This window comes from Stigmatopora argus, chromosome 5 (genome assembly GCF_051989625.1).
Source record: "Stigmatopora argus isolate UIUO_Sarg chromosome 5, RoL_Sarg_1.0, whole genome shotgun sequence".
In the NCBI taxonomy this organism is placed as follows: domain Eukaryota; kingdom Metazoa; phylum Chordata; class Actinopteri; order Syngnathiformes; family Syngnathidae; genus Stigmatopora; species Stigmatopora argus.
Window position 1 is genome coordinate 7,516,433 of NC_135391.1, and position 22,215 is coordinate 7,538,647.

The following is a 22,215-nucleotide window of genomic DNA, read 5'->3' on the forward strand; positions in this document are numbered from 1 at the left end:
AGTTACTCTGCTACAAGTAACTGGTTTTGTGTTTGGTAGCCCTGGTCATTGTAATGTAAAGCAAAAATATATTGAAATCAAAGAATCAACTAGCGTGTGAGTCATTTAATGACATGAAACAAACGAAAAAAATTCATTCTTAGTGTACTGAACTTTTTGAGGTTCTAAGATGAACATAATTAGGTTGGAAGATAAAAGGGAGGGATTTTATTATGAAATAAAGGACAATCACATCAAGTTGGCTCCCAAACAATCACTTTTCAGTCTAAAAATCTCTGCTCTTATCTCCCAAAAAATCACTTTTCAGGATAAAAATAACTCATTGAGCCACAAACATTGCATCGTCAAAGAGAACAACAAGAACACTATCACTTTTGAATAATCAATAGTTTGCAGGAGATAATTCAGTCTATATAAATGATTCAGTCCTTCATGTTTTGAGAAAACGACCCATTTGTTCTATGGTAACTGGTGTATGTACAATACACCAAATCTAGTCGACGAAAATACTTCTATTTGTTCTTAAAAGAAAGGGTTTGATTCTACCTTGCTTTTTTCATTTTTAAGTACCCAGCAGTAGTTTTATGAACATGCAGATAAATTAAAAAAACGGAATATTAATCAACAGAAAATGTCAGTTGACGCAAGAAATGTCTCCAAACCAGCAAAACCTTAACAATATCAAGACAACAGTCGTATTTTGGTTCTTTCCTCCTCCACCCATAGTTTGATGAGGTTTGCTTCAGTGATCCTAGCTTTGATTACTGATGCTGGATCAGCATCATTGGATCCTCTGGAAAATCATTTTCAAAAATAACTATATAAATATTTTAATATGGCATTAAAATTGAGAAAGGGGCAGCTTCCAATACCTTAAGTCGAGATGATGGGCTCCCCCAGCAATATTGATGGCTATCAATGATGAACTCAAAGACTTCCGTACCTTCAAGAAAACATACAGATCTAAAGAATTGTCTTTACAACCCACATTTAAACCACTTACCCCTCCATTTGCCCATGGGTCCAGATCACCATTGGAGAAAATAATGTTGCTGGCTCTAGAAAGGGCTGAAGAAAAAGCAGTGTGCAATGTTTATAGGCATACTGTACAAATACAGTGTATCTGAGTACTGTTCGCTGAATGGAATTCAAGAGGTTATTTGGGCGTCACACCTGTGATAAATGTATATTTTGAAGACACTCACCATCTCCCCAGAACTGAATTTTTAGCCAGTCTGGTCGTGGAATCACACCCCAGCGTTTGGAGCAGTACTGTAGGCGCTCTTTCTCAGTAAAAATCATTGTAGGAAACATGTCTGTGACATTGTTGCTCTCACAGCAAAGATTTATTTCCGTACATGCCTGCAACACACATGGATGTGGAGAACTACTGTGTCATCTTAACAAAAATGAATCTTTTTTTATGATGTGGACATGGACAGCACATCTGATGCAAAAAAGGCCTTTGCTACGAATGAAAATGTTGTAAATAGAGTGATTGTATAATACCTGATAGTCCCAGGCCATGCTGTTAAAGCCAAGTCCACAACCAGTGGGATCAGCACACTTCACATACAAAGTGTATGCGTCAAAACAAGTCAGTAAACCAGTTGAGTTGTACACAATTGCTGTAAAGTAAAACATCCAAAGGTCTGAACAACCTCAGTTGAACCCAGATTTTGACATTGATTCATTGCAAAGACACAAACTTTTTCCTGCTCGCACAACAAGCTCGTTTGAAAAGAACTACGTCATCTACAAATTGCAACAAATAATGATTCAAACTTGAGGAAATGCCCAATTGTTTTCCTGTTATCTCATCTGATTTATTTTCCATGATGTTACACAAAGAAGCATTGGTGGACATACCTGCAGTATCTCTGAGATTAGCAAGCAGATCCGATCCACGCAGCATCATTTCGCAACCAACCTGACAAAATTAAGAATACATATATATGACACATTCATATAAATGTAAATGTCAGTGGAGAAAAAAAATCTACATATTCTTCTTCAAATGCCATGTTTTTTGTAATATTATAAAATATAAATATAATAATAATAAATATTAAATTTATATTAAAAAAAATAAAAAAAATAAACAAACAAATAAATAAACGAACGGACACATAAATGAATAAATAAACTAAAAAAAAACGAAATAAAAAAAAATAAAAAATACATATAAAATATAAAAATTCAGACCATGTTGTATACTAATACTATTTTCCTTTTTGAGACATTTATCTGTAGAGGTATAAAATTACCCCTATTTTTGAGATCACCAAGGTTAATTGATTGTGCAAGTGTACAACACTCGTTTCAGTTTGGCTCAAAATTAAGCAATCACATTCAAACTCCTTATATGGACGTCACCAAACACCTGCAACCATTCACAGTTATTATAAGTGAGGCCAAATGAAGTTCGGGTTGATCTCTTTTTCCTGATATACCATTAGAAATTGCACATTTCAGAGGTTTTGCATTTCTTTCCTCCCAGGATAGACAAAATTAATCAATTAATTAATACGTTATACAACAATGATAACCCTAAGACAATGTGAAACAATGTCAAGCCCTACCTTGACAGGATTGGCAGGCATGTTTCCTATGAATTGAGTGCTGTATGGATAATCTAACATGGCCATCAGCGTGAAGGCGTTCCTCAGCAAACCATTTAGCTGATGGATGTCCTGCGCACATGACGGACGCTTACACAGTCTGAGGGCAGACTGAATTTTACTGTATTCTAAAAAAGTTCAGAGAAATTGCATGTTTATTATTACATTAGTAAGAATACATGATAGAAAAATGTAAGTGAACTGTTTTTATTTGAAAAGGCAAGGGACAAAATTGCACATTTTACCTTGCATTTCACTTAACTCTTTCAGCTGCTGAAATGCTCCTTTTACAGCAGAACTGCATTCTGGGGAAATATTCTCAAAATCCTATTGGGGTCAAATAAAGCAAAAAGGCAAATTTGTGGAAAATGAAAATCTGGGCTTTTAAAAAAAGAAAAAAACTTTTTTTAGTCTATTTCTTTACAAAATCTTAACATTTACTGTACAAACCTAAAATGATCACTGGATTAATATTTTCTTAGATTATTATAAACCCTAAATGAATGTGGAAAGAAAATTATCCACCCAATAATACCGCGCTGCAAATAGGATACAATAATTTTGGAAGTAAACTTAATGTAAGAACGTGCAAAGAATGCTAGGTGGTTCTTAATAATTCTACACACAATTCTAAATAAAACCTATTCAACTTACAGCAGTGACATCCCTAAAAAACTGTCTAGGGTCGCCAAGCCCAGCAGTTGAAAGGATGGGAGCACTAGCAGCTAGAGCACCAGCCACCAGATTTGGATATTTTATTCTCATATAAACTGACAGCATTCCACCATAACTGAAGAGAATCACGAGACAAAAGCATGTTAAATTTTGAGGTTACAAAGGGTCTAAAAAACTCATGGTAAATTGTGGATATCAATAAATAGAGCATGAAAATATTCTTTCCTAAAACTTATCGCAGGCAGATAAAATCTACATAATATAGTCATTTATACATAGATTTTTTAAGCCACTGGTTAAAGGATGTCACTAAAAAGGAAGGTAAATGTGAGTAAAATCACCTTTTGACGATGTTAGGCTAATCTTACCTCCCACCAAAAACAATGACAGGGCAATCTGTGGCTCCCATCTGATGTTTCAACACACTGATTATGATGGCGTAATCGGCGATTGCCTGTTCCACTGTCAACAGTCCAATCTGAGGTATGTTGAAGGAGTCATTGCCAAAAGGAGAAGACTTGCCATAGTACCTCTGTAAGAAGAAAAATAAATGTAAGCCAATCAAAAAAACATCAAGTTAAAAAATGACTCTTAATTTGTCTGATTCTCTGTAAGTGCTCAAGGGAAAATTCCAGTAAGATATGTTGGCTTTTTTCAGCTTTCGCAACAAAGAAAACAATGTAACATTTGTTTACATGTTCAGCAAATATGACCAAGGCTTCCTGCTGAGCGGCCAATTCCATCAAAAATCCAGAGTTAAGGGCAAATTCCAAGATGTCCCCTTCATTGCCAGTGTAGAAGAAAATTGGACCGTACCCAATTTTCCAGTATTCATCTGTAGGGGAAATCAAGACATAAATTAACACCTAATAATTTTTGGCTGATTGAAATATACAACTGAATATTGGTCAAATGGTCACCTGTGATCAGGTAACGCTGAAGGAATGTTCCATTCCCCATTGAATTAAAGTTGAAATGGTCCAGGGTCTGGGTGAAATACTTTTCTTTGAAACTGGGTTGTGTCTTTAATTTATGAGCTCCTGTCTAAAAAAAATATTATAATAATAATAAATACACAATAATAAAAAATAGTCTTAGTCAAATGTTTTTTTACAATTATGGTCTGGCAAAAACAGTGTGAAAGGTACCATTACCTTTTTGGGACAAACTGGATAAGATTAGAATAAGCATGGCTGATAATGAATACAAAAACAACCCTGATTTCATTTATATTAATTCCACATTCAGTGTCAGAAAAGTGGGCGTTCCAAAACTGATAAGACATTTTAAAAAATAAATAATTATATATATGTATCCATAACGGCAGAATGCCAAATTACGAGTCCGAAACTATCACATATTTGGGTCTTTTGCCGAGAAAACGCACCTTATGGAGAAGCACTACCAATTTCGTCATACGCAGTTTCTGGGTGTGATGACAATTAGGCTTTTGTTGTTGATGATGACGACAGGGCCTATGTCCGATTATTTATTATAAGCCTTAATCATGGCGACACGAGCCAAAATAAAAATAAAATGCGGTTCTTTTAAGATGGAATGGCTGTAGAAGTGTGTGCAAATAGAAGAACAAGCGATGAATTTTGGTGAGAATTGTCTAAAACTGCTGTGCTTTGTGTGTGTCTAGTATGTTTTATCGTTTGTCTTCAACCTACAAAAGCGACTAAAGATGGAATTTAGCCCTCGGCTACAATCTTACATATTTACATATATATGTTCATTAACATTAATATAAATATTTTCATTAATATGTGCTGTCCCTTATTAAATAAACAAATTACAAACAAAAAAGGTCTCCTCTACAAAACATGCAGCGAAGCAAAAGTCTTAAGCGGGTTTTCTGATAGAAAAATATTGCATATAATGGAAACTTGACTATCGCAAGTGGCAGATTCAGCAGAAAAGTCATTTGAACGAGAATGAGAAGTGAGAAGGACCGACTTGAAAAATAAGGGAAAATTATAAGTCCGATTTGTGCATATTTTAGTGTCATTTATTAAGATGTTTTATTCATAGATATTAATTACATTTTATTATGACTAGATCATTTCTGGATCATAGATACTGGTGTGTGCCCATAGCTAGCATTTATAATGTTGCTCACACTGGTCCTCTGTTTGCTCAAGGGGGTTGTCTGTATGCCCAAACATATGAACAATTAGAGGGAACATTGATCACGGGTCAAACTTTGCAAGGAAAAACAAATCAATTTAGGACAAAAACAAACGTTTAACGTGTATTACCTTGACCTGACACTGTGACAGCGCGTGTAAATTCATCATTATTGCTATTAAAGCTAACTTCATGTTTGCAACAGAAGCTCCAGCACTCAGGAAATAGAAAGACTGCGTCAGCATGTGTTTGGTTAACAATCCGTCGCAAGTGAAGACGCCTCTCTGCATTCTGATTGGCTTATGACAGTTGATGGGTGGGACTAAAGTCTCCAGAAATGAGACGAGTGTTCCTCCTTCTATTTAGTTATTTATTTATTTAAACTTTTGTACATTTGACAAGTAGACATTTGTGGTTATTTTTTTATACACAAAATTATTATACAAAGTACCTTCCAATTTGAAATACAATAATATGCTTGTAACAAGGTCATTAAAAAGGAAAAAAATAAAAATATTTTGAAAATCCTTTTGCGCAAATATAATTTATCAAGTAACAACATAAGATTGTTTGCAAAGGACAAAACTTTACCATTAAAGTTTAAAATGCTGCAGCTATGTCTTTTAGATCAGTATTGACGGTAGGCTGTTATTTTATGGAAATACTTTTCAAAAATCTAACCAAATTTAAAATAAATGAAAATGTTATTTTATAGTGTTTTGCTATAGATATTGATTTTTGCATTATTCCCCAAATCTTTCTTTAGAAAAGATAACGGTGATGCAAATGACACAATTTCCAAGACACTAACGCTTGTTCATAAAAGTGGTGACATTATTGATGGAGACAGTGACAAATAACAGTGACTTTTTAATTCATGTCACAAGTCATGGACCTGGTGTGCATACAAATAGAAATAAACTCATTTGTAAATATGACTATCAGATTTTGTGAATACTTTTAAAACAGATTTAAGTATACAAGCATTTATCCCATTGTCGATCAACCTCTATGCATATGTTGCCGGGACAAATCACGTCTAATACGGCATATACTGATCAAATACATACCAGAATGTGTAAACCAAAATGTATCTAAAAGCTTAAACGTGACAGAAAAATGTTATTTACAAAGATATGTGAGTCAGTGTCGCTACACTACAACGTGATCATTAAATTTTATCTTTCAGAGTAGCGACACATGGGTGAACCACATTCGCAGCTCATGTATTTGCTCTTCACCATCCAGTAGTGATCACCGTAGTCAAACCTGATGAAGAGATGTCATGATTTGGTGATGTTCTTTTGATTTCAATCATGCTCATATAAAACAAAAAATCTAAATCGCTAACACGTATTACTCCACCTAAATCAATCCAGTCCTGAGTTAAATAGAGTGAAATAGCGCTTACCCGATCTGATTGCCAGCTTTAATAGTTTTGTTGGAGAAGAAAGCAATCCTTGGAAAGCGCATATCCTGGTGCATGGTGAATACCTTCACGGCTAACAGGTTGGGCTCACAAAGATGGTTAATGAAGCGGCCAATGTTGCCAAAAAGTCTTGCATCAATGCAATGTACATCATCTACCTGCATAGGAACAACACAATAACAAATATTGGATGAATGGATGGAAATTTCAAATACTATGTATTTACTGCATATGCCGAGTTTCTAGTGAAACTAAGGGCTGTGCTGGACAGTCTATGCATGCATCAAGACAGATTTTTTTTTACTATGGGCACTAAAAAATAATTGGCGTTAGCCAAATTTGAAAAAGCAGTGTTTGATTTTTTTTTTTTAACTCTTGGAATTTTTTGTAGCAGCGTTTTATTGTAAATTGCTTGTAACAGGCTGCTGCAGAAACTTTTAAAATACTTCAGATGGTCATTTGTAAAGGAATTGTGGAGATGAAAAGGGGAACAAGGGTCAACCAACCTTATCGTTAAGCGTAAAGAGGAAAGAGTCATTCTCTCTATTGTTAGCTTCAGTGTCAGTGATGATCTCGCCAATATACCTTGATAAAATGGAAAGGAAAATGCCTTTATAAACTGAACATGTTGTAAAGTATACTACCCATTCACTTAGAAAGATTTTCCTCACTCGCAAATAAATGTTCCTTGGGGGACATCTTGCATGACTCTCACTCCCCAGCCCATTTTCATTGTTCTGAAAAGCTGTAGTTGCACTCTAGTAACAAAGCAGTACAGAGAAAAGTTCTCAGACCACTTTTATTTTGATATTATCTGGGTGACTTCACATGCAAAATATAAGAAATAAATAAAAGAAATGACTATTAAGCGTATTGCTTGAAAGTGTTTCCGATTGCCTCACCTCAATCCATTTTGAACAACGCGATTCTTGCAGGTTCTCCAGCATAGGCAGGCATGGTTACACTCAAAGAGCACTGGGGGATTCTGCTGACAGAAATCCGACAGCAGGCACCCCTCCTGCATACAGTATACGTAGAAGTTGTTGTTTAAATTGCTATGGGTGCTATAATCAGAGGAGAATGTTGCACGTGTAGACGCTGTGTAACTAAGGAAACATTTTCTTTCTTTATACTTACACTATCGTACCAACATTGTAGACTAAGCTGACCACATGTGCAAGTACTGGATGAACAGTCATCTGTGCAACTACAGTGCTAATTGGGGAGAAAAAAACAAGATATACAAATAATAAAATTGTATAGCTGCTCAAACTGCAGATATGTATATGAACCTCATACAAATTCATGGCTGTTTTCTATTGTTTTTTCTTTCTAAACAGGTAAAATTTTACCTGCAGGTGAGTTATGTCACAGTCAATGTTTACAGGGGAAGTGACACAGTTGTCTGGTATGTATTTAAAGTTTCCGGGATATGCCTTGTCGTCAACACCATTAACACAGCTTATGGGAACGACCTCATAACCTCGAGAAATGTCCCTATCAGAGAAAAGGTTACAATATAAAGAAATAGGATGGCAATCACATATCACTTGCGTTAAATTGGAAATTACACATATTCAGCAAAGCACATGCCCTATTTAAATGATGAACATAATTGATTGTTTACTTGATTTTTATAAAACTTATTATATAAACAAACATTTACACACAATTGCCTACCTAACGAGCAACTGCTCCTCAGCATTCCCCTTGGTATCGTTCAGCTTTGTGCTCGAGTTAAGGGCCACCCATACCTTTGAGCCATTGACGCAACAGTCCAAAGCGGTTTGTCCGTCCCTGTTCTTCTGATTCATGTTAACTCCGTTGGTCAAAAACAACCTGCAATTTAAATTGTAATCTAAGACCTCCACATATGGATGAATCTGAAACCTAAATAATGCAATGTAGAAAACATCATACCCAACAATTAGCCAACCCCTCATTATTGCAATGTACCTAAAAGTATGTGTTTTTCCTGAACACACAAAAATCTCCACAGTCTTCACAAAGTACTAATTTTCTAGTAAAACTGAAAATCTGTCCTGGGTTTTTAATGCATATCCAAATAAAGCGATAAAGGTATACTCACTTGACACACTCTAGGTGGTTTTCTCTGGCAGCCACATGAATTGGCAGGTCCCCATGAACATTGACAGAATTTTGGTCACACTTGGCACCCAACAGAGCCTGGGTGATTTCAGCACACCCCGATAAAGCTGCCCAATGCAGGCATACATTCTGTTCCTGTGAAGTGGGATAGATTTTAATCACATCTCTCACATCTATAAGAATAAAGATAAGAATACAAATTGAGGCCTGAAGTCACACCCAAAAATTCAAACACAAATTTCAAATTTTCCCCGTCAAGAAAAGAAAGTTTTGATACACTTCACATTGCAAAATTTCTTTGGGTTAACGCTTTAGCTCCCCAATTAGAAAGATGTTTCACAGGTAGTGTCTGAAATGACCTTGTCTCTGATGTTAACGTCCGCCCCTTTGGCCAGCAACAGGTAGAACACGTCCTTGCGTTTGTACTCGATTGCCCAAGTGATGGGAGTCCATCCACCAACATCCTGCTGAAGCACAAGTTACACTTCTTATAATCACACAAATAAAATATAGGCAGTGTGGCCAAAAGTAGAAACAGCTGAATATTTTAGGTAGGTACAGTAGGTCCCCGTTGAATGTAGTACAAAGTGTCTACCTGACAGTTGATGTACTTGGATGACTTGGAGAGCAGATGTTGAACAATGTCATGATGTCCAAGTTTAGAGGCCAGATGCAAACAGGTAAAGCCCATTGAATCCTTACGTGGAAATACAATTTCCATCAAACAAACATTGGACAACAAAGATATTTGAAGAATTTGACCAATTCATAGAAAATGCTAGCAAGTCAATCCAACTCTAGTTGTATGTGTATCAGTATTTTGTTTATTGAATGTATTGATAAGAATTATTTTTTTAGTTATCGTCTTATTGCTGCAACCGGCCACAAAATATTAACGTGGCTCAAGATAAAAATGATGTTGACGAGTTAATATGTACGTCTAAGAGCGTACCTTGTGGTTAATAGCAGCCCCAGCCATTATTAGGTATTTTACAGTCCCTAAATGATTATTTTCACAAGCTGCCAGTAAAGGAGTTCTTTGCTCTTCATCTAACATCTCCAAATTGGCTCCAGCCTGTAAACACACACACAAGTTGTAACTCAAAAAAATACATATTAAACGACAAAACCCCCGCACAAAGATGAACATGTATAGGTCAACGGGCTGTATGAAAAAAAATTGGTTCAATCATGCACATTCTAAACCAGGGGTGTCAGACTCGGGTTGGTTCGCGGGCCGCTTTAACGTCAACTTGATTTCACGTGGGCCGGACCATTTTAGATGTAATATTTAGATTTTTTTATAAATGGATTAAAAGAACTGGATTAAAAGCACTGCATATTCAGTTTTTTATAGATCTAAAACAATGTTTATTTTACCTTTTTTTAAATATATTTTTAGATTTTACAAAATGATTTTTGAACTAAAAACACAGAAAAAATTGAACACTACAATACTCAATAAATCATTACTTAGGAGAAAAAAATTCAAATAAGGTCCAAGTTAGCAAAGCAAAATTATCTTTTGTGGATTGCTGCATTTTACAAACTTGGAAAGTATAGAAACTTGGCCTCACCTGGATTAGCATATGGCAAATTTCCTCGTGCCCTTCTGCAGCAGCCGCATGTAGCGGGGTTCGTTTGTTTTGGACATCCATGAGAAAATTGGGGTCCTTTCCATCAACTGCAGTAGACGAAATTTGAAAATAACCATATATATATATAATGGTACTAAAACACTGTTAAATCAAATCTGCTCGTAAAATAAAGAAAAAATAACTATTGGACGTACCCAAGAGGCGAATGACCCTCTGGAGCTCCCCTTCCTTTGCAGAAATATACAGTTGTTTAGTCGTGAAATTGACTTTTGTTGGTTTCAAACTACAAAAAAAGTGAGACAGAATAAATGACACTTCAGTGTTTCCAAAACGAGGAAATGCTTCATGTGTAAACTTACTTTTCATCATCTAGTCCAGTCAGTATATTATCTAATGATTCATTAGGACTGGCTGCAGTACTGCTGTAGCATTAGAAGAAATCCATACATTGTTATGTAGTTTCTAATTTTGTATGAGATGATTAAAACAATGTCATTTACTTGTTTGAGTGTGTCTCTCTGCTCCTTTGGGGTTCGCTTGTCTTTTTAGCCCTGAGTATCTGTGTGGTGGGTTTTGGCTGGGAAGTAGGTAGTGATGGCGAGGAGGGCAGGGGTGAGGGCACTGTGACTTCTTTGGCCCCACTGGCGTCTTCTCCGCAGTGTGGGCAAAACCTGCGATCTTTCAAAATGGAGGCACAGCCCCTGTGAAAGCGGTGGGAAATGTTGCTATAAGGCTGACACTCCATGAAGGTACCCTGAGGGGAAATCCAGAAAAGCAACTTTAGAGACGATGTCAAGTGATTTCAGAGTGTTATTTCTTTGTCTGTTTTCAAATTAAATTTGGCAGGCCAATTAACAACGCTCTTCAAGTGTGATTTTCATGACATTTTGTTTTCGATCTTGAAGGATCTTGTCATAGTTGTTATCGAAGAAGGGAGGCAGGGCTATTATGTGTGATTTTTAGGATTCCACTCACCGCATTACAGAAGATTCCACAGCCTGGGCAGCATTGATGTTTAACCATGCTGGCCCTGTGTTTCTCACACAGAACCTGCATATGGACTACATTAGAAGGTCTCATCCTTTCATATTTAATGACATGATTTTGGCAACGATTCAACTGAAAAAAGAAAACAATGAGTGTATGTCATACATTCAAATAAGTATAAATTCTCCTACATGATTAAAAATGAAGTAAAATGTTTCAAAGGTTTAATTACTGTATATTTTTTACTATAAGCTGCACCTGACTATAAAACACACCCAGCGAATTTTACAGGAAAATTATTTGTTCATATATAAACCACAATAGGTTATAAATCACAGGTTTGTACATTGTATTAAGGGATATTTCCAGCAAAAGATATGCAGCTTGTTAGCCTGTAAAAAAAAATCTTAAATAAACCGCACTGGAAAATAAAACGTTGCAACGAATGACTAATAATCCGAAAATGTCAATAGTCCCATCCAAAACTATCGTCTTATCATAGGACAATAGAGATGTTGTGACAGAATCTCTCATTTGTGCTTTTTTTACCATTCCATCTGTGCTCTCCATGGCCATACAGGTCTGGTCATTTTCAGAAAATCTGTCTCCGCAGGATGGCGTCTCCATACGACAACAACACAATGGTAACTCCTCGTCCAAGTCTGATTCGGTCGCTTCAGAGAATGCTGGTCAAAATACAAGAGAATGGATGACATCTGTATACTTGTAAAAAAAAAAAGCTTTACAGTATTATTGCAAGATGAATATGGTGAGTATGTGCAATGTCCCATTTACCCATTGATTGTGGTAAAAGTAGCTCTTCCTGAACTTTTAGGTCAATACAGTCTAAATTCAGCTCTGTGTACTCAACATGGCTTGCTTCTCCAGATTGTCCATCCTTGAAAAATTCACTTCTCATAACTGAGGTTTCTTCACATTTTGTAGTAGCAGGAATAATCTCATCCACGCCAACATTTGTCACCTGCACAGTGTGGTAAGAGTCATAACTCTAATTAAGACCATAAAGGGTATGTATTATTACTACTTGTATGTGTTTCATTCAAAAAATGAAATGCAAATACAATTTTCACAATGTAGGAATGGTATAATAAGTTGAATGAATAAAATGAGTCATTTGATGGATCATACATCAATACATCACTGACTGAACACTGCAGTGCAGTTTCTAAATTTGATAATAACCCACTTTACATTTTATAATATTTATCCTCATGCACAAACTTACTTTTTCTAGTTGTTTCAGTGGCTTTGCCTTCTTTTTTGGGACAAAGTTGTACAGTCCCATCTTCCTTTTCTTCCTTTTCACAGCTATAAAAAGAAATATATAGTATATAAATAGCTACAGAGTAAAAACACTGCTAACATATTAGATACCAGGATTGTATATGTTATGGTATAAAATGAGGTAGAAATGGTAGATTAAAAAAAACCTTTACCTATAAAACACATGTTTTGATACAATATAAATATGAAAATGTTACAATATTATAATATAATCATGCACATATGTATGACGAATGTCAAACATAAAATACGGTTTCACACCAATCACCAAATTATGAAAGGAATACCTGAGTGAGGTTTAGTCGAGGTGAAGGACACACTCTTTTCACCATCATCTACACAACCGTCTGTGGCTTCAGAAGTGTGCATGTCTTCTAGTTCCAATTTTGCTTTACTCTTAGTGGGCTTGAGAGAGAAAGACAACAGCAAATGTAGATTGGTGGACGAGTGGTTAGTGCATCAGCCTCACAGTTCTGAGTTCAAGTGTTCAATCCCAGGTTCGGAATGCCTGTGTGGAATTTGAATGTTCTCCCTGGCCTTGCAGGGCTTTTCTCCGGGTACTCCGGCTTCCTCCCACATTCCCCAAAATGCATGGTAGGTTGGTTGAACACTTTAAATTGCCCCTAGATATGATTGGATGGCGGCTTGGTGGCACGATTGGTTAGCGCGTCGGCCTCACAGCTCTAGGGTTATGGGTTCAAATCATGGTCACGTCCACCTGTGTGGAGTTTGCATGTTCTCCCCGGGCCTGGGTGGGTTTCCTCCGGGTGCTCCGATTTCCTCCCACATTCCAAAAACATGGTAGGCTGATTGGACACTCTAAATTGCCCCTAGGTATGGATGTGTGTGTGCATGGTTGTCCATCTCCGATTGGCTGGCCACCAATTAAGGGTGTCCCCCACCACTGGCCCGAAGTCAGCTGGGATAGACTCCAGCACCCCCCGCGACCCTCGTGAGGATAAGCGGTATAGAAAATGAATGAACGAAAATAAAGTTGCACTGACAGGAAAATAAAAGCAGTATCACATCCCCCATCTCCAAAACTTCACAAGTAATCGTTGAAACGTTAACTAACTAACGTCAAAAAAGGGGCAAAGACAAAACAAAATCGTTAGGTATGTGTGGTATAAGTGGAATTGTGCCCTAGCTTCATATAAACGCAAATTAGTATTTTCTTACCTCGCATTCACGTGCACTTGTTTTTTCAATAGAGGTGGACTGCTTATTTTTTAAATCGCGTATTGGGTCGTCTGTTTCTCCGATGGGGATGGATGCCGCAACAACATCTTCCTTCTGTACAAGTTGAGCATTCAATGGATCGGATGGGTCAGGTAATCCGGACCTTTTCGTTGGAGAGCCAGAAGGTCGGGGGCCACGGTTCCATCTCAATCCCACGTCACTTACAATGTGAAAAGGAGTTGCCTTCACTCTTGAACTGTCAGTCTGCTTCAGTCGGGTTCTCACGGTGGTCCCTAAAGTATTTAAGAGTCCCACTTCTGATCCTGGACCCTCTTTAGCTCCCTTGTGGTCCATGAGTCTCCCGATAAAATACTGGTCACTTAAAAACAAGTATACTATACTAGATTTTAAATTAGTGTATTCAACAAATAGGCGCACTCTAAACTACTGTTGACATTCAATCGGGCTTTGTTCCTGCAGGTTTGGAAAAGTTGACCGAGTCACTCAAATTCAAGCGGATGTACCATAAACAGTGGCATATCTTAGAGAATCAAACTTTTAAGAGTTGTAAAAAAGGGGGGGGAAGCATGCCATCACGGTCTTCGCCTCGAAATGTGAAGTTTATGAAGATGCGGAGATGTTGTTGTTAATTTACAAGTGCAGTTGCTAGACTTGCACTTCTTCGTTTGAATTTCCGGGGGATTGGACACATTGCTGCCCCTTGGTGGTTAGAAATGAACGCAACAGAGCCCAACTATAAACTATATTACTACGTACATACTACTGTACTATTTTTTGTTACAAAGTAATGGTGCTTCATATGTCCACAAAGTTTAATTTTAATTTTATCAGACCATGAGAGGTATCTAAAATTACGTTTTCTTTTGGAGTCAGATAGTCTCCCGAGAACAGGGGTAGGGAACCTATGGCTCGGGAGCCTTATGTGGCTCTTTTGGTTGGTGCATATGGCTCCCAGATAACCTATCAGTTAATATATGGAGTTCTGAATGCACCAATAGGAGCATCAAGTCTGTGGCATTGACGCTACATCTAGCACCGCTTTAATCATTATTCTTTTAATTAGACGACACTTTATGCATACAGTGATTAGCAACAGCGTACGAATGTTGGCAAAAGAATTCAGGGAGTTTTTGTACTTTCAAAGGGGTGAAATTAATTTTAAAAAAGGGCGCACATTTTTCATGTATGTTAAATTATGAGTATGGCTCTCAAGGAATAATATTAGAAAATATGAATTGTTTATGGCTCTCTCTGTCAAAAAGGTTCCCGACCCCTGCCCTAGAATATATCATACCAGTTTTAGCCAGAATCTTGATAAGGTGTGTTGTTTTGGGGTTTATAAGTAGTAGTACATTTGAGAGGACACCATTATTACTGTAAATGAGTAAAAAATGTGAGGCTTTTTGTAGGATTTTTTATTGGGTTAGTGAAATTTTGAATGAAAACATTTGTTATTTTAAATGATCATTATACTTTTCCACACTATAAAATCTACATAGTGGAGTATTTCAAAATTGAAAAACAAATACAGTAGATTAAGAAAATATTCTTATGCTAAATTCTAATAAAGTAATTAGAAATCTGTTCAACAACAAATATATTTAACAAGTCAAGCTCTTGCCACCAAAAACAAACAAACCAACTCACCTTTAATATTACCATTTAAAAATATATTAAAGGAATTCTGAGCTATTCTAATTTAAAATATATGTACGAATAAGAAAAAAACTACAAAGTAGGTTTGGAATAGGAATTATTTTTTAAGAAAACTAATCCAACTAATTTGTAAGCATGTATTCCACCATGATGTGATGATGCTTGCACACTTGTTCATGTGTTGCAGCTCTCGTCATAGGAAGGAGGAGCCTCTGAAAAACAATCATAAGCAGCTAATTAGTAAAACTCATTATGGTTTAACCCATTATTGGATACCTTTGACCTAATTGTAACATCCATTTAATAATCATGTTTCACAAACCGAGAGAGTGGATCAAACAATCAAACTATTATTCTGTAACCTTACTTGTGAACTTTGAATACCAAATATTTTCAACAGATTCCACGTTTAAACTCCTTCCACAGGCATTAAATATTTTGAAATTATTATTTTTGTTCTCCTCTAATGGTAAAAAGTTGTCATGTGATCGGATTTCTTAATGAGTGAGTGCAGAGTAGCGTTGAAGGAAATCTACTTGACCAATTGGGATACACTTGGCGAAAAGTTCGACCATCCGTGATATGATTCAGAGTCAAATATAGCAAAAGCAAAAAGCTAAGAGTGCAGGAGAAAAGAGAGAAATCTGTTTATCAAGCAAAACAACATATAGGACAAGCGAGAAAGCTAAGGGTAAATGTAATAATAATAATCGGACATAGGCCCTGTCGTCATCATCAACAACAAAAGCCTACTTGTCATCACACCCAGAAACTGCGTATGACGAAATTGGTAGTGCTTCTCCATAAGGTGCGTTTACTCGGCAAAAGACCTAAATAAGTGATAGTTACGGACTTGTAATTTGGCATTCTGCTGTTATGGATACAGGTCACTTACCTCTCACTGTCTTTCACTTACCTTCAGTCAGCTAGTAGGAGGCAGATCACCACCCAAACATCTTTTCATATTACCTCAGAAGGGAATGTGTGTTGTGTTACCGCAAATTTAGAGTTCTGATGGATGTGGGGAAAAAACTGTCCTTAAGCCTATTTGTCCGTACTTTGTGGGAATCATTATAAGCTTTATTTTTAAGATGACTTTGTTTGCTTGAATTTCATTATTTTGCTTGGATTGCTTTTTTGGGCTCTAACCTGACAGAATTATGATCCCATTTAAACACACAATTGGAATAGCAAACAATGACCATTTATGAATTATGTTCAGGAAAGAGTAATATCTCTGATCAATCAATCATGACAACTTTTGGTTTGCAGTCGTATTTTGAGCACTAACGCCGACCAAATTCCTAGATTTAGACAACCTTTCCAATTCCACTGGTCAAATCTGTGAGCTCAGCCTGAAAGAAATCCTGCCAACTCACCTTGTGGGAACTCTGTGCTTCTGTAGTCCGGAGGCATGGAAAGTGGAGTTAATGCCGGGAAAGCAGTGTTCACATTGGAATAAGAAGTTGGAGTCCTCGTGGAAGCACTGTGCGGAGTTCCTTCTGGGTTCACGCCTGAGCGGCTTTGATGGCGGTTTGGGAAGGCGAGGCCAGGAGCATAACTAAATCCAGTTGGTGACAATTGGGAGTGGCGCTTGTTGGTGAAGCTGCCATCCGACCGTATCCCACCCTCAGCTCCTGGTTGGCATTCAGCCAATGTAACGTTCGGAGGGTTGGAGTCTGAAAGTCTGGCGCGAGGAGCGGCACGTGGAGTCGGTTTCGGGGCGGTGGGAGGTGGAGATGATATGGGGGCAGAAGCTATAATGGGTGACGTGTCTTCAACATTTACAGAAGATTGAGAAGCTTGGTTTTGCGATGGTTGAAACCTCCTATCCAAAGAGATATTCCCAATGTGGATTGGTAATGTCAAAACAACTTGTGGAGACTTTAGGCTGACCTAGGCATCGAGAGATGAAGGGTTTAAACAGTTAAATGTATTGATCAATATTCCAATCTCAATTCACCCCAATTGACTTACTAGTAGCTAAATTATATTTAAGACAAGCATGGGAATGTAAACTCTAACATGGATCATTCAAAAAGAATCAACCGATTTTTTGGACACATTGCTACTGTTCCCAATCATATTTATGGAATGAGTCAGTGACCATTTGAATCAGGAGGAAGACATTTTTTTCTTACTTTTACGTAGTATTCGACCTTGATAAGCTCGCAGCCAGTAAGGTTTGACTGTGGCAGAGGAGGAACAATGATCTGCTCCTTCCACTCTAGCACTTTGCCAGCTTTAACTCGACCACCTTCCAACTCTACAATGGCCCTCACGTCATGGATGGGTTTTTTTGTATGATACGTTACTCTCTGAAACAGAAGAACACAATGATTCATAGCCACAACTCATTGCATTGAACAATATGTACACATGTTTCCTTTGATCTGGTTGTCCAACTGGCAAAACGTTATGTTCCTAGGACATTCTAGTTCTTGACTCAGCAACCTCAATAAGTCTTTAATTTTGTTCCAACTGTTTCAGCAACAACATTTCACAAGTCTCGTGACATCCTTTTCCTGCAAGATTGTTGGTATGGTGCAATTGCATTTTCTCTCCTTGAAAACTTTTAGATTATTAGATGGAAATCTAATCATTAGCCATTTTTTTTTGCTTTAGGGGCTTTTGGCCGGCTGGTTATTTTCTCAAATTAAAACAAATTAAAAAATAGGAACTATTTTTCTGAACCCTCAAATTGACTTCTGATCTACAAAAGCTTTACATTGTTATTTCCTTGGCCAATTGAATTAGTAATCAACTATAACCATGCTAGGCTAGTCATGATACACATAAAAAAGCTGTAAATTCCTACCCAAGCAAAACTGCAAAACTGACATGAATTTTTCATCTATAAATTTACACGGTTTATGTAAAAAAAAAATCTATTTGGATTTAAACACACTATTTTTAAAAATTAGAATGTGTTGTTTTATGACTCATGAAGTTCATTACCTCCAACAAATGTAAAAGAAGCTTTACCTGTATCAGAGCAGCACTAATGTTGCCTGTACTCTTTTCAGATTTATTGTGGACAATCGCCGAAAGTTGAATAATCTGGCCTGGTATGTAACCCTTCTTGTCAGTCTGAGCTTTCAGCATCACGGTGCCCGTTTTTAATAACATGTAGGTGAACTCCTGGACCACTGAAGATGAACATGGACCCTGGGTACAGATAGACAATTTCAGTCTGCAGTGATAGGACTGAGAGCCAAGGTGGACCTATACATTGGTCCATTTTAGGCAAAATAAATACAGTTCATGGCTCACCCATATTTCTGGAATTTTGTTTAAGTTCAGGGCATCCAACAAGAAGAAGGCTTTCTCTGTACTGTAGTCTTTGCAGAAGCGTGGTGTGTCAATGAAAGCTCTTATTCTGTATACTATGCTACCATAGTTGCCCCTAAATGACGTTGGAGCCGAGCCTGGAAAAAAAATATATATAATGTTTAAATGGGTATTGTGGTTACAAAAAAAAATTGTTCATACCAGCAGTAACATCAACTAAGTACAACAACAAATTTAAAATGGCCAATTAGATTTACATAGAACGTACCAGGTATAAGAAACTTGAAGGGAAATGTGTGACTTCCTGGTTTCAGAGTACCTGTGGAGGGAAACAAAGAGTTGAGGGACAAAGGCATCGCAAATTACAGAAACTCAATGTTATGATTGCAATAATGTCTTTTGTCCAAGATGTTTGGACTGAAAAATCTACTAATAGCAATGTCAACATAAACTTTGTACCTATATCTGCAACAGAAACTGTGTTGCTGAAGTATTGTTCCTCCAGCGTCCATGTTGTTTCATTTAGTTTATTGGTGATGCCACAGAAACCGTTGCAGTTCACTTTAATAGCTGTAAATGGCAATAAACATCTTTGTGTGATTACAGGATATATGTAAATAAATAAGCTATCATACCTGAATCACAGCGTCCTCTACTACACCCACCCTTTAGATAAATGTGGCAAGAAAATGTTTACATTCCTACGACTTTAAATACATTTGCTTTATTGGCAAAGGCTTAGAACCCCCATTTATGAAGGACATAATCATGTCTTTAAAAGGGAACAATAGCACACAAATTCTCATAACACTGAGTTTTGTGTACATGTCTGTGTGCATTATTCAAAATTTACAAATTATGAAGTTTAAACACTCAAAACATTTAAGAATTTAGCCACTGGCAGAAGCAATAAATAAAAAAAATTGTTTAACATTTTGAGAAGGCGACTGTAGAGATTATTTTTTAGGCAGTGGCTCCTTAGCCGGTAACCGGTCAAATAGTCCCAGGGGCTATTTAGCCGGTAACCGGTCCAATAGCCTATATGGCCCCATATGGCTATTTAGCCGGTATGAATTCTGTGTGGGGAAAATAGTCAGAAACTATGGCTACGGAGCCACTGCCTAAATAATAGTCATTAAATCCCTATTCACCTAATGTTAAAATCTATCAATTGGCAATAACACATCAAATTTCAATAAGATTGATTGAATGGTTTAGAAAATCCCCTATTCACTCAATGTTAAATAATAGGTTACCGGCTAAATAGCCCCTGGGACTATTTGACCGGTTACCGGCTAAGGAGCCACTGCCTAATTTTTAACATAATGCCCTGCAGTATTGTATCTATTGGCGTAAAACGGAGCCAGTTTATTTACTTTTATTCATTTATTTAGAGACTGAATTTGCTGACTAAAAGAACTCCTCCCAAGTTGCTATTATTTCCAACACAAACATATAATTATTAATCACACACTTTTGAAGATGAATGAAGGTTGGTGTTGATGGTTTTCTTTGAGTCCATCCATTTTTTTATCATGCATATAATCATGAATTTGAAAATTAATTGCAATGCAATAATGTCAATTCCTTCTCCAAAATATGGTAACCCATCTACTTACTCATTCATGTTGGACTGGTATTATAATTTAAAACACCATTAGGTATAAAAGTATAGCAATTACGTTTTTGAATGTTCTCTTTTAACATAAATCTTATCCTGAAGAACAGAATATTTAAAAAACACTCATTACAATCAATCATGCTATTTATTAATTATACCATTAATCTCTTTATCCCTGAAGTGAAACTCAAACACCTTCAAATACTAAACATTAACACGTCGTTTTCTAAATATAATATATTCACTAACGATTCCAAATAAACAACCAAATCAATTCCTACAAATGTTGCTTTCACTTCCTTGTTTGGCGACTCCATTTTTCCCCCCTGTTGTAGATAAGAGCAAGATGAAACCAAGTAAATGATCTTTTACCTGACTCTTACCTTTACATTGTAGCTTTTGCCCCACCTTGATAGCCACAGTTCCCGAAATGGACTCGCCGGGGCTATAAAACTCCTTAGTGCTGTCGAATTTGAGCTCAAGAGAGTCAATTTTGCCCATATTTGTGGCGAAAACGGCTCGGACTAAACTGCGAGCGTCACCTGTGTGATCCAACCACTTCCAAACCCGCCCCTTAGCACACATAACCACATTCTCAAGGTGGTGGCTCATGGTTGTCGCCACCAAAATACTTCACTTTTTCCACCCTGGGCCACTACATAAAATCCAATTTTTTTTCCGCCGTTTGCTCACCAAACAAGGTAGTTGAAAATTTAGCAAACCAGCAAGAAGTTTTATTTATCGGGAGTCGTTGAGGGGGGAATAATTGTTACTTGCCCGTCATGGTTCTGTTTCTTGTCGCTAGAGGGAGACATTAACGTTTAAAAGCTAAGTTTGACTCGAACTAAAATTGTATGTGAGTTATTAATATATATAGTCCTTTCGAGCTATTTTTTTTTTCATTTTTGAAAAGGTGACTTGGAACTTTGTTGTTGTTGTTCTTACGTAGTTTTGATTGTGACAAGTCGAAATGAAAGAGAATGGCGTCGTAATTTCTTTTGTGGTCAGTGACACCACTTGTCACTCGTGTTTGGGCTTTTTTTGTGGCGTAAAGAACAAAATAAATGTGGTTATAACTTTATAATGCAAGGGTCTATTTTTAGGAAAAATAATATATACATTTTTTGAATCGCACATTTCACACACTGTCGTGGACATCACCTGTTGAGTCATAAAAGACACAATATAAGCATTTGCCAGATAGTTTCTGCCTTTATGACCCAAAATGAGATTTCCAGATGTAAACATTTAGCCTCAATTATAGAAATATTAGTGATGAATATGTAATTGAGTAATGAATATAATATATAATTCATATAAATATGAATCACTGTTGGATTTTTAATATTGTTTTGACATATTTTTAATAAAGGCAATTATGAGTCAAAACAAATACACTGGGTATGTCAATACCCCTCTCAAGTGGATTTTAAAATGAAATGTTTAATTTCATAGTATTTAAATCATGGCCTCAAATTGATAACAAAAGACATTGTGCTAATGGTCAATTTTCAGTGCCATAGATGGCACAAGACGTCCAATTCATTATGACTGGAAGGGTGGCAGCAATTAAAACTACATGGGTCCATAATT

General features: G+C 36.7%; 3 protein-coding genes across 7 annotated transcripts; all 3 read right to left on the minus strand.

Moving 5' to 3' along the window:
• Positions 1-90: 90 nt before the first annotated feature.
• dpp7 (dipeptidyl-peptidase 7) lies at positions 91-5,731 on the minus strand. 2 transcript variants are annotated; one of them, XM_077601735.1, is made up of 13 exons: positions 5,558-5,731; positions 4,217-4,340; positions 3,992-4,131; positions 3,665-3,828; positions 3,276-3,411; positions 2,867-2,948; positions 2,583-2,749; positions 1,870-1,930; positions 1,510-1,628; positions 1,206-1,362; positions 1,004-1,068; positions 873-943; positions 91-793 (listed from the first exon to the last, which is right to left on the minus strand). In XM_077601735.1, exons 1-13 carry the CDS (start codon positions 5,714-5,716, stop codon positions 682-684), a joined length of 1,557 nt encoding a protein of 518 aa, XP_077457861.1. In that variant the 5' UTR covers positions 5,717-5,731; the 3' UTR covers positions 91-681. The 2 variants fall into 2 exon arrangements, with proteins under 2 accessions (XP_077457861.1, XP_077457862.1); XM_077601736.1 differs by lacking the exon at positions 91-793 and having other exon boundaries at positions 873-963.
• Positions 5,732-6,283: 552 nt separating this feature from the next.
• Positions 6,284-14,710, minus strand: ehmt1a (euchromatic histone-lysine N-methyltransferase 1a). 4 transcript variants are annotated; one of them, XM_077601727.1, is made up of 22 exons: positions 14,034-14,710; positions 13,142-13,259; positions 12,796-12,878; positions 12,345-12,531; positions 12,099-12,235; positions 11,538-11,681; positions 11,063-11,316; positions 10,922-10,981; positions 10,757-10,845; positions 10,542-10,648; positions 9,917-10,039; positions 9,560-9,661; positions 9,324-9,431; positions 8,945-9,099; positions 8,536-8,694; positions 8,208-8,352; positions 7,993-8,070; positions 7,758-7,873; positions 7,527-7,613; positions 7,362-7,440; positions 6,838-7,013; positions 6,284-6,695 (listed from the first exon to the last, which is right to left on the minus strand). In XM_077601727.1, the coding sequence occupies exons 1-22, from the start codon at positions 14,385-14,387 to the stop codon at positions 6,605-6,607; spliced, it is 2,952 nt and encodes a 983-aa protein (XP_077457853.1). In that variant the 5' UTR covers positions 14,388-14,710; the 3' UTR covers positions 6,284-6,604. The 4 variants fall into 4 exon arrangements, with proteins under 4 accessions (XP_077457853.1, XP_077457852.1, XP_077457851.1 ...); XM_077601726.1 differs by having other exon boundaries at positions 9,324-9,428; positions 10,922-10,984; XM_077601725.1 differs by having other exon boundaries at positions 10,922-10,984.
• A 738-nt stretch (positions 14,711-15,448) lies between these two features.
• Positions 15,449-21,395, minus strand: LOC144074954 (arrestin domain-containing protein 1-like). The gene is made up of 8 exons (XM_077601667.1): positions 21,006-21,395; positions 19,461-19,571; positions 19,270-19,320; positions 18,984-19,138; positions 18,696-18,878; positions 17,852-18,028; positions 17,090-17,606; positions 15,449-15,922 (listed from the first exon to the last, which is right to left on the minus strand). The coding sequence occupies exons 1-8, from the start codon at positions 21,232-21,234 to the stop codon at positions 15,885-15,887; spliced, it is 1,461 nt and encodes a 486-aa protein (XP_077457793.1). The 5' UTR covers positions 21,235-21,395; the 3' UTR covers positions 15,449-15,884.
• Positions 21,396-22,215: the final 820 nt, after the last annotated feature.

Excerpts from the sequence above, each read along its gene's own strand:
- dpp7 (XM_077601735.1), bottom strand. The coding sequence starts at position 5,716 with ATGCAGAGAGGCGTCTTCACTTGCGACGGATTGTTAACCAAACACATG. Across the intron at positions 2,750-2,866 it reads AGAGTTAAGTGAAATGCAAG|AATACAGTAAAATTCAGTCT; the intron begins GTAAAATGTGCA and ends GAACTTTTTTAG. Across the intron at positions 1,629-1,869 it reads TAATCTCAGAGATACTGCAG|CAATTGTGTACAACTCAACT; the intron begins GTATGTCCACCA and ends TTTACTTTACAG.
- ehmt1a (XM_077601725.1), bottom strand. The coding sequence starts at position 14,387 with ATGGACCACAAGGGAGCTAAAGAGGGTCCAGGATCAGAAGTGGGACTC. Across the intron at positions 12,879-13,141 it reads CTCGACTAAACCTCACTCAG|CTGTGAAAAGGAAGAAAAGG; the intron begins GTATTCCTTTCA and ends TTCTTTTTATAG. Across the intron at positions 11,317-11,537 it reads GTGGAATCTTCTGTAATGCG|GGTACCTTCATGGAGTGTCA; the intron begins GTGAGTGGAATC and ends ATTTCCCCTCAG.
- LOC144074954 (XM_077601667.1), bottom strand. The coding sequence starts at position 21,234 with ATGAGCCACCACCTTGAGAATGTGGTTATGTGTGCTAAGGGGCGGGTT. Across the intron at positions 19,572-21,005 it reads GCAAAAGCTACAATGTAAAG|CTATTAAAGTGAACTGCAAC; the intron begins GTAAGAGTCAGG and ends TGCCATTTACAG. Across the intron at positions 18,029-18,695 it reads TTAGTGCTGCTCTGATACAG|AGAGTAACGTATCATACAAA; the intron begins GTAAAGCTTCTT and ends CTTCTGTTTCAG.